Source organism: Oryzias latipes, chromosome 3, assembly GCF_053564925.1.
Source record: "Oryzias latipes strain Hd-rR chromosome 3, Olatipes_Hd-rR_3.1".
Classification (NCBI taxonomy): Eukaryota; Metazoa; Chordata; class Actinopteri; order Beloniformes; family Adrianichthyidae; genus Oryzias; species Oryzias latipes.
This window is the reverse complement of record NC_136239.1, coordinates 23,359,562-23,377,078: the sequence shown is the minus strand read 5'-3', so window position 1 is coordinate 23,377,078 and position 17,517 is coordinate 23,359,562. Positions and strand designations below refer to the sequence as shown.

The 17,517-nt window shown below is 37.4% G+C and overlaps 1 protein-coding gene across 3 annotated transcripts in view; it reads left to right on the top strand.

Annotated features, from left to right (window-relative positions):
* dennd2b (DENN domain containing 2B) overlaps positions 1-17,273 on the top strand; it is a 48,491-nt gene extending 31,218 nt beyond the window's left edge. For all 3 annotated transcript variants that reach the window (XM_023953452.2, XM_004067013.5, XM_078944449.1), the window contains 9 exons: positions 477-554; positions 1,263-1,403; positions 1,550-1,698; positions 10,698-10,875; positions 13,476-13,517; positions 13,860-13,971; positions 15,626-15,865; positions 16,132-16,218; positions 16,807-17,273. In XM_023953452.2, coding sequence (XP_023809220.1) covers positions 477-554; positions 1,263-1,403; positions 1,550-1,698; positions 10,698-10,875; positions 13,476-13,517; positions 13,860-13,971; positions 15,626-15,865; positions 16,132-16,218; positions 16,807-16,841 — 1,062 coding nt within the window. In that variant the 3' untranslated portion in view covers positions 16,842-17,273. The remainder of the gene's footprint in view (positions 1-476; positions 555-1,262; positions 1,404-1,549; positions 1,699-10,697; positions 10,876-13,475; positions 13,518-13,859; positions 13,972-15,625; positions 15,866-16,131; positions 16,219-16,806) is intronic.
* The last annotated feature ends 244 nt before the right edge of the window (positions 17,274-17,517 follow it).

Genomic DNA, 17,517 nt, shown 5'->3' with positions numbered 1-17,517 from the left:
TAATTCGACTGTTTCCCGATTGAGACTAAGAATGTTTGACTATTTGTAACCATTTTATAAATATACACAAATTCAAAGAAAAAGAAGCTGTTGCTTTTTTAAGTTCACATGTTTATGGCCAATTCTGTATACATGAAAATGCAGATTGTTATTGAGTTAGTTAACTGTGTTGCTATGCAGCACATCCTTTTTATGCTTCAGTCCTAGCTGAAGCAGTACTTTGTTGCTTTTGTTGCAAATATGAAACTACAAAGTGACTGTAGAACATTATACAGTAGATGGTTCATTAGTTTTGAGCCCTAAATCTTGATGTTTCTGGGTTTTTTTTAAATATAGAACCTCTTAACGACCCCATCTTGGTGGAGGTGTAATGTTATACTTCATTCCTGCCTTATGAATCCATTTATAACTGATGTTAAGATCTTCTGCAGTGCAGATATATCTTTTCATGTTCAGTGTTTTTCTTTTCCTTCCAGCCGACTGGAAAAGGACCTCGGCTTCCAGAGGTGTACTGTGTCATCAGCAGGCTGGGCTGTTTTGACTTATTCTCCACAGTGAGTTGTGTCTTTTTGCCACACATGCATGTGTGTGGACACGCACACACACACACCCACCCACACACACACACACACACACACACACACACACACATGGAAATGCAACCTCAGCCCTGTAGCTGTATTTGTTGCTGTAGTTGTGGTTACTGGTCTGACAGCTGATGGAAATCACTTACAGTTGTACCTCTGCTGGATGCTTGATCATTGATAAAGTTTACTTTGGTTTTTCCACAGTAATAGTTTCCTTCACTCCAGTCCTGCCAGTGTTAACACTGCGCAGAAAATTCTCTCTGATTTGCTTTTGCAGCTCTATCCGATCACTCCAATAATTCAAAGTTTTTGAATCCAGGCTGTTAAAGCCTACAACACGATGAAATGTGTCAAATCTAAACATGTCAGGATTACCTCCAATCAGAGAAGTGTGTATTGTTCTTAGAAATTCTCCAGCTTTGAAACTTGTGATAATTTCAGAATTTTATGAACAGCACAGCTTAAAATGTCAGCTGAAGAGGAAGTGATTAAATAGTTGTGATAAATAAAGAGAAGTGCTTGATTTCAGGGGGGACTTTTTGTGAGACAAGGAGTGCAGTGGATGAGCATTATATCATCTGACCATGAAAATGAATCATTCTCCAAATCAAATATCTAGACAAAACATCAAGACATATTATCTTATGGCTGATGATGGTTAAAATATGTCTTCAGATTCTGGATGAGGTGGAGAGGCGAAGGGGTATCTCGGCGGCACTGGTCTATCCCTTCATGAGGAGTCTGATGGAGTCTCCCTTTCCTGCGCCAGGAAAGATCATCAAAGTCAAGACTTTCCTGCCAGGTGCAGGGAATGAGGTCAGAGCGATTGCCAAAGCAAAACCCAACTGTTCCCACTAATTTAATTGCGAGGTTACCCAGATCGTGTGTAGACAGAGCTCAGCTGGAAATGTGCTCGCAGAATTGGACTCACAGGGGATTCGATGCTCTTTGTGGTCATCCAGGTCATTGAGTTGAGGCGGCCCACAGACTCCAGACTGGAACACGTGGACTTTGACAGTCTGTTCAGCTGCCTGGGTGTCCGACAGGTGATACGCGTCTTTGCCTCTCTGCTGCTCGAGCGCAGAGTCATCTTTGTGGCCGATAAACTCAGGTGAGTAGTCATCATTTCAGCTCCGTTGATCCAATCACATTTTGGTATTTGGAGTTGGACATGTTCCTATAAAAACATGATTCTATAGCAAGCGTGTCAGAATTCAGGCCTTGAGGGCCGGTGTCCTACATGTTTTCCAACCAACTTTCCTTTGAAGCTCCTTATTGACTAAACACTCCTGATCCAGGTAATCGGCAGCAGATAAGGCAGGATTTCTGGAAAACCAGCTGGAGGCCGGCCCTCGAGGCCTGGAGTTTGACACCCCTACTTTATAGCATCACCATATCTCTGCAACATGTATAGACACTGAAGTGTTCATATTTTATCTTCTGTAAACCTCAGTGACATAAGGAAGCTGTAGGAGGAAATCAACCACAAAGTAGGTATCTGGCAGATATCTTTGAGTCTGGTCTAAACAAGAAAACTCATTCCCTATCTTGTCCTTAATCAGAAAGTTGTTGTTTCAATCATGCTTTTGTTTTAAAGTTTAATTATTTATTTGTTTACTCTCTGCGATACAGACAAATGAAAGCGCTTAAAACAGTATTTCCTGGTAATGTTAACAAAAGCTTCACATTGTCTTTGAGGACAAAACATGCGATCCCAATCACTAGGCTTTGTCTGTATCCTGCTGTAAGAAATCAGAATAGTTATGCCAAAAAAATTTAAAAAAAAATCCCAAGTTGCTTTTGTTCAGGTTCCATAATCTTACAATAGTCCCAATAGTCCCAAATTGCCATTGATGTGTGGAGCTTTATTTAGTCTAAGATACATAGTAATTGATTATTTTGTATTTTTTCTCTTCTAAAATAGACATATCTCCAGTGTCATTATATAGAAAACAATATGAACTAATTTACTTTAACTGTTATTTTATTAGAAGAAAAAAAGCCAAGTTTAGCTTCTGGAGATTATACTTAGAATATTAGGCAAATATTAGGCAGTGGATACCAGCAGACTGCTTTTGAAACTTTTTGGACCTAATGTTACAGGTCATGAGGGTTTCATTACTAGAGCTTTGCTTCCTAAACAATAACAACGCATTGATCAATACATTATACCTCCAACACAACGTAAATGCATGATTTAGGGAAAAAATATTGATAATAAGTCTGTGATAGCTTTGATCGGTCTTGTTTTGGACATCTTGCGACCATGAAGAAAAAGTAGATGTGTTCGCAAACAAACAAATTTGTAGGTCAAATGACTTGGGTCAGGCTTCCAGGCTGCTATGCAGATTAAAATAGACTAACTGAAAAGTAAACATATTCTGGTGTTTCTGTAGACTGGTACACATTCTGTTGTGGGACCCTAAGAGAGCAGAACATGTGCAAATGACTTAAGTTTTTTACAATTGCATGCAGTTTTACTTACAAAAACACGATCATTTTATTTTTAACGTCTTTTGCTTGTTATTTTGCATCGGTTTTCTCAGTAAACACACTTTTTTGGGTTTCCTGAGTCAAACATTGACTTGATAGCCATGCACGCTGGCACACAAACTTACAAATTTATTTCATTTTGTGGTTTGGTCTATTTATGCTAAACAAACACAGGTCAGCATTACCCATGCTATCTATTGGGCGGCTGTCTGTCCAGGTTCAGATCACAAATAAAGTGGGTCATGTGGGTGAGAGTCACTGTGAGAGGGGGTCATGGTGGGGTCTGAGGAGATGTGAAGGGTCTCAGAGGATTTCGTATCCCATTCCGTCCTTTTATACTAAAAAAAGAAAGACGTAGCTTTGAAAGTTGGAGACCAGGGTGGAGTGTGTGGGGGGATTTTGGTGCGAAAAGTAATCTCTCGACATATCAGAGCTCAGTTTAAACAAACATCAGTGGGGGCAGTGACTGTGGGGGAAGGAATGCACTTCCTGTGTGTGCGACTCTGCCCTCTGTGATCTGTGGCTCAACTGTCGCCGTTTGACTTACAATGCCATGTTAACTCCCTACGTATGGGTGACCTCTCTGTCTCGCTGGAGAAAATGTCTCCACTGCTCCTCATTAATTAGTGTGGGTGTAACATCAAACGGCTAATGTAACCAGATTGGCACTTTTGTGGTATATAACTATCCTGACTGATTCACAGGTAACACCTCTACAAACTTTAGAGAAAATGCTAAAGTTATCTTGCCACTAGGACAGCCCAGCTCTCTCAGGGATCTTTTTTTTTTGGAAGAGAAAAAGAAAACATTTTTTTCTCAAAGAAACTGCTCTTTTTTGTATAAAAGAAAGATTAGCCATGGAGTTTATCCCACAACCTCCTAGTTTCTGGCCAGATCTTCTCACATTTGTCCACTTAGCTGTTTCCCTGACCGAAAAGAAGTCATGTTTTTACAAAGTCCCTAATCAGGACAAGTAATTTTACTAAATAAATTACAAAAACAAAGTACTTTTATTACATCTTACTTTGATTTCAATTTTCAATACCCCTTGTTGAGAGTGGCATGCCTTGGATCCCATTTTTGTAGAAATAATGCATTCTGAGGTCTTATCAGACTCAACCTTGTGAAACTACAAAGAGCGTTAGACAGAATTTTTTATAAATATATTTATTACTCTATAATCTACTCCTCAGATAGTAAAACCTGGGAACCTTGTTTTTGATTTAGGTCGAGATTTACCGTACTCAATTCGATGGGATGTTGACCGCGACATTTTGACAATAAATTCAATACCAGGAATAGAGAGGGCTAGCATGCAGACAAAAAAGTCACAACCATGACAACAGAAATGACAGACCACAACAACTGGTTTCTTCATGCTGTATGATGTGTTTCGCTGAGGAGTAGTTGTCAGAAAATTAGCCTAATTTCTATATTTACAGGGGGGGAAAACATAGATAACATTAGAGAGAAAAAAGGAGGAAAAGCTTGCTTTCTGTTGGAGCGGGCATCTGTGACCTCCAGAGCTGGTACATATGGTTTCATGAAAGGCATGAAACTGGTTGTTTGCTCAATTTAAAATATCCAAACAAAGAAAATAAATTTTTAGATAATCACAGTCCTTTTGAGCAGAGTTAACTTTACTGTTCAGTTGATTGCATCCAATTGCGCTGTTCTTGTTTTAAGATTTGAAACCTTGCTTTTGTGCCTTGGTGTTTAGCAAACATAAACGCCATCCTTCTATCTTTGGTTGCATTTGAAAACATTGACTTCATGACAACACTAATGACTGATATGATAAAATACCTTTTCCCTCTGGAGCTTCAGTGATTAATCCAGTCCCAAAATACTTCAGCTGCAGACCATTATGTATGTTTGTTTTCCCAAAAATGTATATTCAATGCATCCTAAAGCTTAATAGTAGAAGCTACTTTAGCGAATACTCACATTCACGCAACGCTTGCAATCATTCATTTGAGGTTGTGTTGGTTTTTCCAAAGACGTTTCTGGTTCCAGATGAAAGCCTTTACGCAGGGTTCCCTTTAAAGGTTCAAGCACCATCTATTGACTCTAACAATAAGTTTAAAGCACAATCAGAGGGATTTATTATCAACTATGTTGCTTTGTACATTCTTAAATTAAGTGACCTGTATGTGCTGACATGGTTTTATCACTGCTGCTGACTTCTGTAAACAGTCGTGTTTGTCCTCAGGCAGCGTTGAGAAAGATAACCAGATTGAATGTGCAGAAACCTACTGATATGAGTTAACATGAAGAACTACAAAGCTGTTTAGGATGTGCCAGAACATTTGATCATTATTTCCTTCCTGGATATGACTCTTGTTAAGAAAGCATCTAGTTTTTCTTTAAACAAAAGTTTAGGAGGTTTAGTTCTTTCCATACAGCGTAAGAGACATTCTCCTTGTAAAACTATATATGAATCTGTTTACATTTTCAGCATACAGCATATCCAGTGTGTCCAGACTTTGTGGGATTGTATCGTCACAGTATGGCAGTAAAGTTTTTGTGTAACTTTTTTCTATTATCTAGAGGACATGGTCCCTAAATGTAAATGGAGAATATCATCCAGAAAAAAGAAATAGAAACATTTTCTCATAGTCACGGTAAATAAACAGCTTTCACTTTTACTCCTGCACGGAAGTTGATTTGAGTGTGATCATTCATGTTTCACCTGGCGTCAAAGCTAAGAAAGGTCCAGAGTATAAGGTGTCCTGTCATCTTTTTTACAAAAATCATCTATCTAACAGCAATAATGTACATCCCTAATGCATTACACTGTTACAGTTTTAGGATTGAGGGTGACATTGAACATGAAGCAGCAGATCTGGCTGTGCGCCCACATCCGTTCTGCCCTTTGATCATTAGTGCTCCGTCTCTTAAACACATTCTCTTACATGTTACACAGAGACAGAACAAAGCCAAAGCCACATGTAAAAACTCCACTGGTTTCTCATGTGGTGTCTAGCTGTGTGGTAGAGTGAAATCAACACACTGTAAACATTTGAGATGTTTGTTCTCCTCAAAGAGTTGAGCAAGATCTGAATCTTACCAGTTGGCTCATGCAAACTGTTGCATTGGTAAATCGTTTTCTTTAAGTCTTAAGAAAAGTTCTTAATGCTATTTAAAGGCGAGATTGGAGTAAAAGATTGTTTAATATCTGAAATACCTTAAAAAAAACAATCCTCTCACTCAACTTTTGTTATTGGGTTTGTGGTTGCCAAAGCTTAAAAGTGCTTCATTCAGTTAGTTGTTTGATTTTAAATGTACTGTAACACTACAGATCTTGATCAGGGAGTTATCCAGCTTCCCCATCTTTTTGTTCCACCCAATTACACATCACGCTTCATTTGCTGTACCTTAGCATGGGTTAGCACAAGCTTCCTACACTGACCTATAACAACTGCTTTCTTAAACTTGCTTAAGTCATCAGTCTTTTAACAATACCACCACAGTCACGGCAGGCTCTGAGTTATACTTAAAGAGAACAAAAACACTGTTGGAAATATACTCTATGTTCCATAATCAATTTTGCAATTTATTTCAGTTCCTACTGTCTTCAACATCTTATTTACCAGGGCAGGAATAAAAACAATGACTGAGTTAAGGCACAGAGATGTGTTTTGAGTCATGTCTCCACAGTGAACACTAGATTCAACTTCCTCTTTTTGGTTTTCCCTAAAGCAAAATAAACAGATTTTTGGGTGGTGGAACTAGAAGTAGAATGGGGTTTACATGGAGCTACAGGCTGCAGAACATTGATTTGTTTACATTAAAAGTACAATGAGGAAAAAACACAAAACGATCCATGTTTACAAGCATTCTGATTACAGCTCATGTAATTAGAATTTGTCCTTTTTTATTGTACTGTCTCATGTGCATGAGAAAGATGTTTTCCATTGTACCCCTTTAAGTAACCCATTCATTTTTTTCATTGATACATTTGCAAGCAACTCAATGTCGTGTATTGCAAAAAAAAGTTGACAAATGAAGGTGTCAGCAATAAATAACATAATAAAAATATAATAAATGAAAAAAGGGCAACTGCTTTATTAGAAGTTCCATGGATCCAGGGATCTGTGATCTCTGTGAATTATGCGATATGTTCTGAAACAGACCTAACAACCATATCTGCCTTAACGTTTAGGCAGGAAATCTTCTGAGGAACCATAGGCTACCCTTCCAAGTCTCTAGCTTCTTCAACTGACCAGGAGTTTTCCCACATGCCTTCCAGTGTGCTGCAGGTCTTTTCTTCACAACAAACCCATTCTCTCCATTTTTTCTATGTTTTCCATCGAAGCTGCCACTTAGCTTTTTGTCTATTCATTTCAGCTCCATATAAATCTCTTACTTTACACCCTGGCAGAATGTCTTAAAATGAATGTGTCCCTGAACACAACACACATAATGGATCCTCACCTGGCCACCTATTCAAATTCTGGAGGGATGCAAGAATATGTTGCTCCTAAGACAGAATTCATTCTGCTTGCCTCTTATCCCAATGTCTTTTCAAGAAAGTTGTTTTTTCCCTGTCACTATATCCACTGACTTTGTATCACCTGAGAAACCTCTTTTTACATCTTGCAGCCTCGTTTTGCTTTTTAATTTTCCCTACAACCAGCTCTCTTATAACCTGCAGGTGGATTTTTGTGGCTTAACCTTCGTATTTGAATTCAACTTTTCTAACAGCCTTCTGGTACATGCATGGTGCTGTGGTGGTGATTGGCATATGATGCATAATGCATTTGTCACAACTCCAAACCATGCTGGTCTGACCCAACTTGAACTCTGTTCTACAAGCTGTGGGCCAGCAGCCTTCTTACATGGAAAACATCCACTTTTAAGTACTAGCCAATCTGTTTTGAATGGAATTTAGTCTGCAATAGTCATTAGTTGGCATTCCTGCAGTTGTTATGTAAAAAACGAATGAAACGGCATTTAGCAGGTATTATTCAATTCAGCCATTATCCCTGCCTTGATTCTACTTTGCACTTTTCCTTTTTTTTTTTTTTGCTGAACTAGAACTAATTACACATAAGTTAATGTCTAGCAGCTCTTCTGCTTTATTGCTCAGTCTCATGATTTCAACCACTTAACAATATAACTATAGTTGATCAGAATCAGACATCTGCTGTTTGGTGCACTCTAAATAGGAGCTCCACAGGGCCCCCCTGTAGAGTGTTGCGACTGCGGTCACACCCTCTCCTCCCACAGGGAGGCTGTTATTAGAATCTGACCAGCTGAGTTTTACATTAGTCTTACTTTCATGAATGCTTAAATGCAGCTGTAGACACACAGCTTCTAATGTCGACTCCTTCAACACCTGCACATTTTTCATTTCACCTCAGACAGTTGTACCGTAATTAAAATCAGACAGAATTTTGGCTTTGAACGCCTCAATTTCTGCAGTGTTAGACCAAGAGCCAGTGGTTGCAGATTCCAATGGACAGGAAGTAAGGAAAAGCTATTTGGAGGCCAAGGGACCGAACAGAACATTCCTTTAAGAATAAAAATGCATCATGTGTAACTTTCCTGCAGGTCCTCATGTGCTCTCTTTCAGCATTACCTTGAGTTCAGATAGAGATCCACTGTTCCAAATGCTTAAATCAGCAGTGTAACAATGGCACTGAACTTCTCTGACCACACATTGGATCACATTTATCCAGTTAGAGTTTAATAAGAATGGAATCTGAAAACTGGAGCAAGTAACAGTCTCAAATTAAGACCACGAAACTGAAATTCCACAGCCATCATACATTTTTAATGAGAGGACAATGCAGCAAAAAGAAACTCAAACATCTCACTTGAGATAGATGTGGCTCATTTCAGACATCAGCCAGAGCCAAAGCTTTAATGGCATATTTACATTTTTTTTAATTCGAATTTTTGGTGTTTTTAGTTTTTCTTGGTTGCAAGACAGAAGCTGAAACAATATTTGGATCTGGATATGACTGGTGTCATCATTCTACAAACCATCTTTGAACTGAAATTAAACTTCAGTCACATTATACCTTATACATTATGCATTCAGTATATGTGTGGAGACCCTAAACTTTTATTGTTAAAATAAAAAGATGAAATTTCCTTAAAGCATTATTGTTCTTTGTTACGTATGCCTGAAGGTTCAGATTTCATTTTTTTCTTGTTCTTTCAAACTTCGGGTGGCAACTTCTTTTTGCGTATGTTTTCACTGCACGCACATTTTACCACGGTAGTGTGTTCAGGGAAAGAGTGTAAGCGATGCTTTTGGGGCCAACTGCATATAGCCTGTAGCAAAGCCTTTTTTGAGTCCTGTGTCTCATTGCTCCCTGTTGGAACTCGTCAAACCCAGGAGACAGGATCTGTTGGGATTCATCAAAGTCTCTCCAGGCTAATTGAAAATCAAACAGGTAAAAAGAAAAGCTGCGAAGACTTAACATTTTGAGTGTATAGGAAGACGCCTCAAAAAAATAAAAAAAAAAGGTCAGGTATTGTGGTGCCTTCGGCTTGTGCTGGTGTAATTCTATTTCAGCCTGTCAAGAAATATTTGAATGGCAGCACGTTGACTCATGGGAAGTCGAGATAAAAGGCTGTGGAAAACATGTTGCCTTAATGAATAATGTGGAAAAGGCTGAGGTAGTTATTTCTTTCTGGGCACATCGATTATACCGCTGATTCCAGTTCTCTGTATCTTACTCACGACTAGTTTGCAATATTTCTTTGGGTTCAAACTGTTTACGCAAGGGCTCAGTGTGCTGTTAAAGGCAGTGGATGTGGAAAATAATGTACAGGGTAGTCATTGCATACCACGTTTGATCCCAAGTCTTGTTCCTGATCCACGCTGATTTAGTGCTTTCCAGTGTGTGTTTATGTGTGAGAGCTACTGGGCCCCGGTTTATTTTTGCTCGTTTTGTGTACATGGACCAAACTGTATGTGAAAGAAAGAGGCGAGGGTCAGCCACTGTCAACAAGCGGCGGATCGTGAGAAAGACGGGCTGCTATTTGTGATCCTGATGTTATGCCACAGCTGTCAAATTTAAACCCAACTGTTGCTTTCTGGGATCACGTCAGCAGTCCTGCAGCTTAACTACAGCAGTATGTCTGAGTCACGCCACCACTACACACAGAACACTGTAACCTCACAGTGAGGCATTTTATTGGACTCAACCTTCGTCATTGCGGTTTCTAGTACCAGGTGTTTTACTCCTTTGCCCTCTTTGTATCAGAAGTTTTAGCGTCAAGACTTGAAAGAACTTTAACGACTACATCTGCAAAACAGTTTGCATGATTTATCTCATCATGTATCTAATAAAACACTCATGAGAAGTAAGCGTTAATTATGTCTACTCGCATCCCAGCTCATTTATTATTATCTAGAAATAACAATAAATATTTTGTTATGGTAGATCTTTGCCAAAATCGACTTCATCCTGACACAAATTCTTAAGAAAACAAAAGAAATCTTAAATATTTTCTCTATGTTGTCTGTTATTTATGAATTTAGTGGTGTAGCTTTGGGAAAAAAAACGACACCCGTGATAACTTCATGTGGCCTCTGAGGCTCAGGGTTAGGTTTGAAGTTGGTTGACATCTTTCTGTTTTCTTTTCTCCCATCAACAGCACACTATCCAGCTGTATGCATGCTGTGGTGGCACTGCTCTACCCCTTCTCCTGGCAGCACACCTTCATCCCCGTTTTGCCAGGCTCCATGTTGGACATCGTCTGTTGCCCCACCCCCTTCCTGGTGGGGCTGCTGTCCAGCTCATTGCCCAAACTTAAAGAGCTTCCTGTTGAAGAAGTAAGTGCAGTACCCAAGCTCTGCTTTCTTTCTTCCTTCTCTTATTAGAATAGAATAGAACTGTATTGATAGGGAAAAATGAAAATTCTCTTGTTACCATAGCCCGATTAAAAAGTTTACCCAAATCGTTATGAATTCAATATTTCAGAGAAATATCTCCTTTATTCTGCATTGCTATGTATTTATCTCCTTGGTTTCTGATGTTCCCCGACTGAATAACATCTGTGTCAAATGTTACGGTTTGGGTAATTTATAAAATCATTTTTCATTTAGACCAATCAAAAACAATGTATTTTAAGTAATGTATTTAACAATAAAAATTATATTTTTACAAATATCAAATACGTTTTTATAAGGAAATCATGATGTAGGACAAACTTTGAAAGATTTGTATTTTTGCAGACTTAATAAATTAAGTTAAATAGGGGTGTAACGTTTATTTTTTTAATCTTAATTTTTTCCAGCAAACAATACAAACAGTACAATATCAAAACAACAACAACAAAAAGAGCAACAGAAAAAAACGGGAAAAAAACCCTGCTGATTTTACTATTAAGTGTTTAAGTAGAGGTTGAGTTGTCTATATACCGTTGAAATAATCAATAAATGGTTGCCATGTTTCATAAAAAAGGTTTTCTTGGTGTCTCAGTAAAAATTTAATATTTTCTAAATTTGTGTATTGCATTATGTTTCTTACCAAAGAAGATGTGTTTGGGGAAATTTGCTTTTCCAATTAAGTAGGATTAGACATTTAGCCAATAGGGTAACATAATTGAAGACATTTTTTTTGTTTACTGTTTAAACAAATTCCAGCAGTTGGCATTCCAAGTAATCCTGCTATAGGGTCCAATGGGAGTTTAACTTTAAAAATTAGAGACAATTTTTCAATTATTTTTGTCCAACAGGGAATGATTTTGTTGCAGTTCAAAAATGTGTGGGACAGTGAGGCAGGAACATGTCCACAACGTTCACATGAGGGGTCCACTCCTGAGAACATTCTTGATCATTTTTTCCTGGACAAGTGCAGTCTGTGAAGGATTTTGAACTGGATTAAACCATGTCTGCTGCACACTCTTGCTGCGCCCTTATCCACTGTTCTTCTGTAATTGTTGTTGTCAAGTCCAAACTCCAGGCTTCTTTCAGATGATCCAATGTAGCGGTACATTCAATATTTAAAAGATTATGATATATTGTAGAAATGGAGCCCTTTTTCAATGGATCTTTGAGTAAAATCTTATCCATAACGTTTTCCTGGGAAAGGAGGGAAAAATTGCCCTAGTAAGTTCGCGAATCTGTAAATTTTTGAAAAAGTCTTTGTTATCAAGATTATATTTTTGTTTTAATTGGTCAAATGTAGAGAAGGTCTTATTTATGAACAAATCTGCAACTAAGTGGATCCCTTTAGAACCCCATTGTTTAAATGTATCATGTGATAGTAATTTATAAGCTTGATTGTTGGTCAATGGCATTTGTACTGAACAAAAATTCCATTTAAAATATTTTTTTATTTGGGACCAAATTTTAAGGGACTGAGATACTACTGGGTTCTGGCATTTAAATTTAGAAAGATCTGATGTACAATATAGCAGTGACTTTACTGTATTTGGGAAGAAAGCTTGATTTTCCAACCGTTCCCAATCAGGTCTGGTTTTTCCGTCCCAGAAGGACATACATCAAATATTACAGGACCAATAATACAGGCTAAAGCTGGGTAGTCCTAATCCTCCCAAGAAATTTGGTCTTTACAAAATTTTTTTTAATTCTGGGTGTTTTTTTTTGTTCCAAATAAATGATGAAATAAGAGAATCTATTTTTTAAAAACTTTTTATGAACTATGATGTGAACTATGACTATAATGTTCTATGACAGAACATTATTAGAACATTCTACCACACTGTATGGTCACGTCTTTGCAAAATTCAAAGTGTTTTCATTTTCATTTTCTGCTGCCATCACATGTGTGATGTCCGCTGTGATGGCACTCAGTGGTTTTTAATTATAGTAAAGTAAACCTAATATGCCTATCCAAATAGTATTTTGCAATATTGATATTATTGATTTATTTTATCTTTTAATGGTTTAGGTCGATTCGATTAACAACTTTCCTTTGACAGATCGATCTGCAGGGATCGTAGGAATATATAAATCGATTCATTGATTAAGTTGATCAATCCCCTAAAGTCAAACATGAGTACATGTGGAGTGTGACAAAAGAAAAGTTGTTGTGGATGTCTACCTTGGTATTATTGTTAAGATAATGTTAAAAGATGTTTGTCTTCCTCTTGATTCTGGATTTAGTTGATGATAAAAAAGAACTGCAATCAGATGACCTTTAAAAGAAAATCAGCAAAAGCTTACATGGAGTCTCTATTTCCAGGAAGTCAGGATGAACAGGCCTGTCCATCATAGACACAACTAAAGAGTATCTTAATGTTTCCATTCCTGATTTTGACTTACACACAAATGAACCCTTGTTAAAAATAAATCTTTTCTCTCTGACATTTCTGCTGTATTTGCTTCTCTTTATGAATATTGTGTAAATGTGGGCATTTTAATGATTTCAGTTTTTTTTTAGTTGTTTTCTTTTTTCTTCCACTCAGGCTTTGATGGTTGACCTGGGAACTGACCGCTTCATTCGACAGGTTGGTGCTGACAAAACAAAGAATTATCAGTATAATTAATCGTGTTTATGGGCTTTTACCATAATAACCTTTAGCTTCAGATTTCCCACTAAAACTTCTTATATATACATAAAGGAGCATTCTGTTGGTGTGTGGCTTCTGGAATAGTTCATAAGCTCTCAAGAATGTTTGGTTACACAAACTAAACATATCAAATATCAAATCACAACTCAATAGTCGTACTTGGCAAATGTAGCTGATTGTGCTGTTTCTTTTTCAATCCATTACATCTCTTGAGAGGCTGACATTTGGAGCTCCGTGTTGTTTATCACTGGTGACTGCAGTGTTTTATTTTGTTTATAGATGGATGATGAAGCCTCATTGTTGCCGCGGAAACTTCAAGCAGCTCTTGAGCAAGCACTGGAGCAGAGAAATGACATCATTAACCAGGACTCTGACAGTGAATCAGACGATGGTGAGTAAAAGACAGATCATCTCCACCAAGAAGAAAGACTTTCTCCTGGTGAACTCAAGCAGCTCGTGCAGAGACCCGCATTTGCATGTCTGTAAATCTCTTTGGGAAATGACGTCTTCCTCCTGTATAAGGTGAAGTCATCATGAAGGTAGCAGCAAGAGTCTGTCTTTTAACCCTTGTGCTATCTTCGATGACCCCACCCTTACTTTGATGTGTTCTCCCTACCATGACAAAGGTGGATAAAGGTGGAAAGATTTCATGTAATCCATGGACACCAGTGAAGATCACAAATCATTGAAGAAAAAAGGTTCAGAGCACTGTCTAGTGGGTCTAAATGACCCAACTCCCAATGTTAAAGTGCCTAGGATAGCACAAGGGTTATGTCACATTTACATACTTCTGCTACAATGCAAGTAGTACACATTTCAAAATCACAGTGAATATATTTTTTGACAAAAACATTTTAACTCAAAATAAACCAAAAAGCCAACAGCTGAGCTTAATTATAGTAGTTAATCTTAATTAGCCAAGTTAAAACAGGTTAAGTTAATTAACTAATGTTTCCCTGCTTTTTCAGTTCAGATCACAATTAAGACTATCTTTTTTAATGTTCAAGTTTAAACATAAAAAGGAAGAAACACTTTTTATGATATCTAATAAGAATTATGGAAAACTGTAGTATTTTCCATAATCCATGGACATCAGTGAAGATCACAAATCATTGAAGAAAAAAGGTTCAGAGCACTGTCTAGTGGGTCTAAATGACCCCACTCCCAATGTTAAAATGTCTAGGATAGCACAAGGGTTAAGCAAACATGGAGCAAGAAATAATTTTGTAACACATTCAAGAATAGACTTCATTCTTGCAAAAAGATAAAATATTTTCCTTCAGTACACCTTCTCAACTTTTTGTTTAATGTTTAATTGACAATGCATAAAAAACCCAAAATGAAGCAAAAATATTCTATGTTTGTTCGGCCTGAATGTCTTGTAGGAATCGGTTATGGGATAGCAATATGCTGTTTTAGCATGTCTTTAGAAAAATAAAATAAAAAAGTCTTAAAAAACATGGAATTCACTTTTAAAATCGTTGATTTTTTTCCCCAAAAAAATTCTGTTAATTTGATATGTTATATATTTAAACTTTATTTTTTCATTTTACACGTACTAAGTATTTACCAATCTAAATCAATACCAGAAAGTTCAAGAGGTCTGGATCATGTTGTTGTTTCTTGATGTTCCTCATTAACATCAGCTACATTTCTGACAGCATTTGCACTGATATTCAGCCCAAGGAAATGATGAAAACAAAAGACAGCTAAACACGATAACTTTGATAGGGCCTCACAGTTAACCGTCTATGTTGTTCTAGTCTTGAAAACAGTTTGCTTTACACATTAGCACAATAGAGCCTGTGTTTGTACTTCTACTTTTCTGTAAAATGTTATTTATTTAGATCAATTAAATGCAAAATCATGAAACAATAAAAAAAAACATAATTAAGTTGATTCCTGTAGCAACTAAAGCAGTTTGAACGTTGGTTCAGAAAGAATAATCTTCTTTTTCTGATCACTCTGAGTAACATGACCGGTGAAACAACACCATGTCCTTGATCAATGGCTCTGCTGACTTTTCTTCTTGTTTCTTTTCTCAGAGTACAATTCGTTGAACAGTCTCGTGTCAGAAGCCTTTATCCGCTTCTTCCTGGAGACGATCGGACATTACTCTCTGTTCATCACTCAGAATGAACGGGGAGAGCGTGTCTTCCAAAGAGAGCCCTTCCGCAAGTCTGTGGCTTCAAAGAGCATCCGTCGTTTCCTGGGAGTTTTCATGGAGTCGCAAATGTTTGCGGGGTTCATTCAAGATCGGGAGCTGAGGAAAACCCGGGCTAAAGGTAGGCGGGGGTCTTTTGCAGGGTAGGGGCCAGGAATCTGAATGTATTTATTTTTATTTTTATGTGGCTGTTCCCTCCTCACAATCACTTTCCACCTGAAAGTCCTGGACTTACACTGACCTCTAGTGGCAGAGACAGTTTATGTCTTCATGTTCCCCAACCACATCACAGAACCCTTCTTGGCAGAACAAAAGCTTATTGCTTCTTGGAATACTGACATATGTCCTCCCTTTTTTGTGTTTACCTTTTAATTCTTCTCTTGACAGGCCTGTTTGAGCAAAGGGTGGAACAATATCTGGAGGAGCTGCCAGACACAGAGCAAAGCGGAGTGAACAAGTTCCTTAAAGGCCTTGGTGAGTTCTGCAGGCTCATCTTTCAGTAGGTAGAAATTGTGCAAAATAAGCAGAAGTGTAGCACATGTTTTCTTCTGCTGTAGATGTTTACCAGCAACACTCATTCGTTTTTGTGCCTTTGTCACACACTTATTCTCACTTATTCACTTGTTCTGATTTTCTAAAAAAAAAATCTAAATGTCTAAAGACGACATCGATATGTTTTATTGTATGAGTCCAAACTTAAAACATAAGTCATAAATGTGTGTGAAAAAGGTACTTTTTTTCTGGATGGGTCAAATTTTGCTCCAAATTTGCTGGAGTTTCATTTTGTTAACTAAAATCTTAAATTTTAGCTGTGTCACACCATAAAGCCTAAAAATTCAATGAGTAACGGTGTTTTCCTTTCATTTATATGTACAAATCTAAATTGTAATTGGTTTTTATGTTTTAGATTTTGTTTTGAGTCTTTACTATTGACCAACATATTTGTCTAGCTTTCCCTGGCTCTTTTCAATGCTCTATAATTTAAAAATTTAAAAAGGAAGAGAAACTATTGCATTTAACTTGCATGATTAAATTTGTTTGCATATTTTACATGTTTTGCAGGAAACAAAATGAAGTTTCTCCACAAGAAGAGCTAAGAAGACAGATTAAGACCCATGAGTTTGTCTTTCAAGAGGATTCTCCAACTTTTGCATTTTGTTGCTTTTTTAAAAAGTTTTATTAAGCAATGTACATATTGTTTCACTGTAAGCTGTGATAATCTTCAGTGTATGTTTATAGTACCTTGTGAGACAGCTTTAGCAGGACGGTACACGGTGAGTGAATCACAGAGTAACCACTGATGTCAGAGCGTGCTTGTTAAGAATGTTGTCGGCATGCATGGGTGTACATGAGTGGATATGAGCGTAGATGTACAGTTTGTATGTATTTTAAAAAAAAGAAACCCTGTTTTTTTTCTCTGTTTAATAATTGTATTCAATAACTGCACAAGCATCCAGATAATGAAGAACAACTATTTCTACTCTCTATGGTCTCCTGCATCTGTTATTAAATCATTCATTTGGTTTGCATATGTGAGCGTGTTGAGTCTTCGCATAATATGTGATCTTATTATTATTATTTTTTAATTTTTGACTCACATCCGACCAAACAACATCCATTTCTAAAGAAGTTATTTCCTTAAGACTTGACATGTCAATGACAGGCTTCCTCACAGCAATGTGTTAACCAGAGCTGGTAAAGTCCCAAAAGGCACAGTATTGTAGCACCAGCCACCACATGCTGCCGCTAACCTAATTATGTCTGTGCACATCA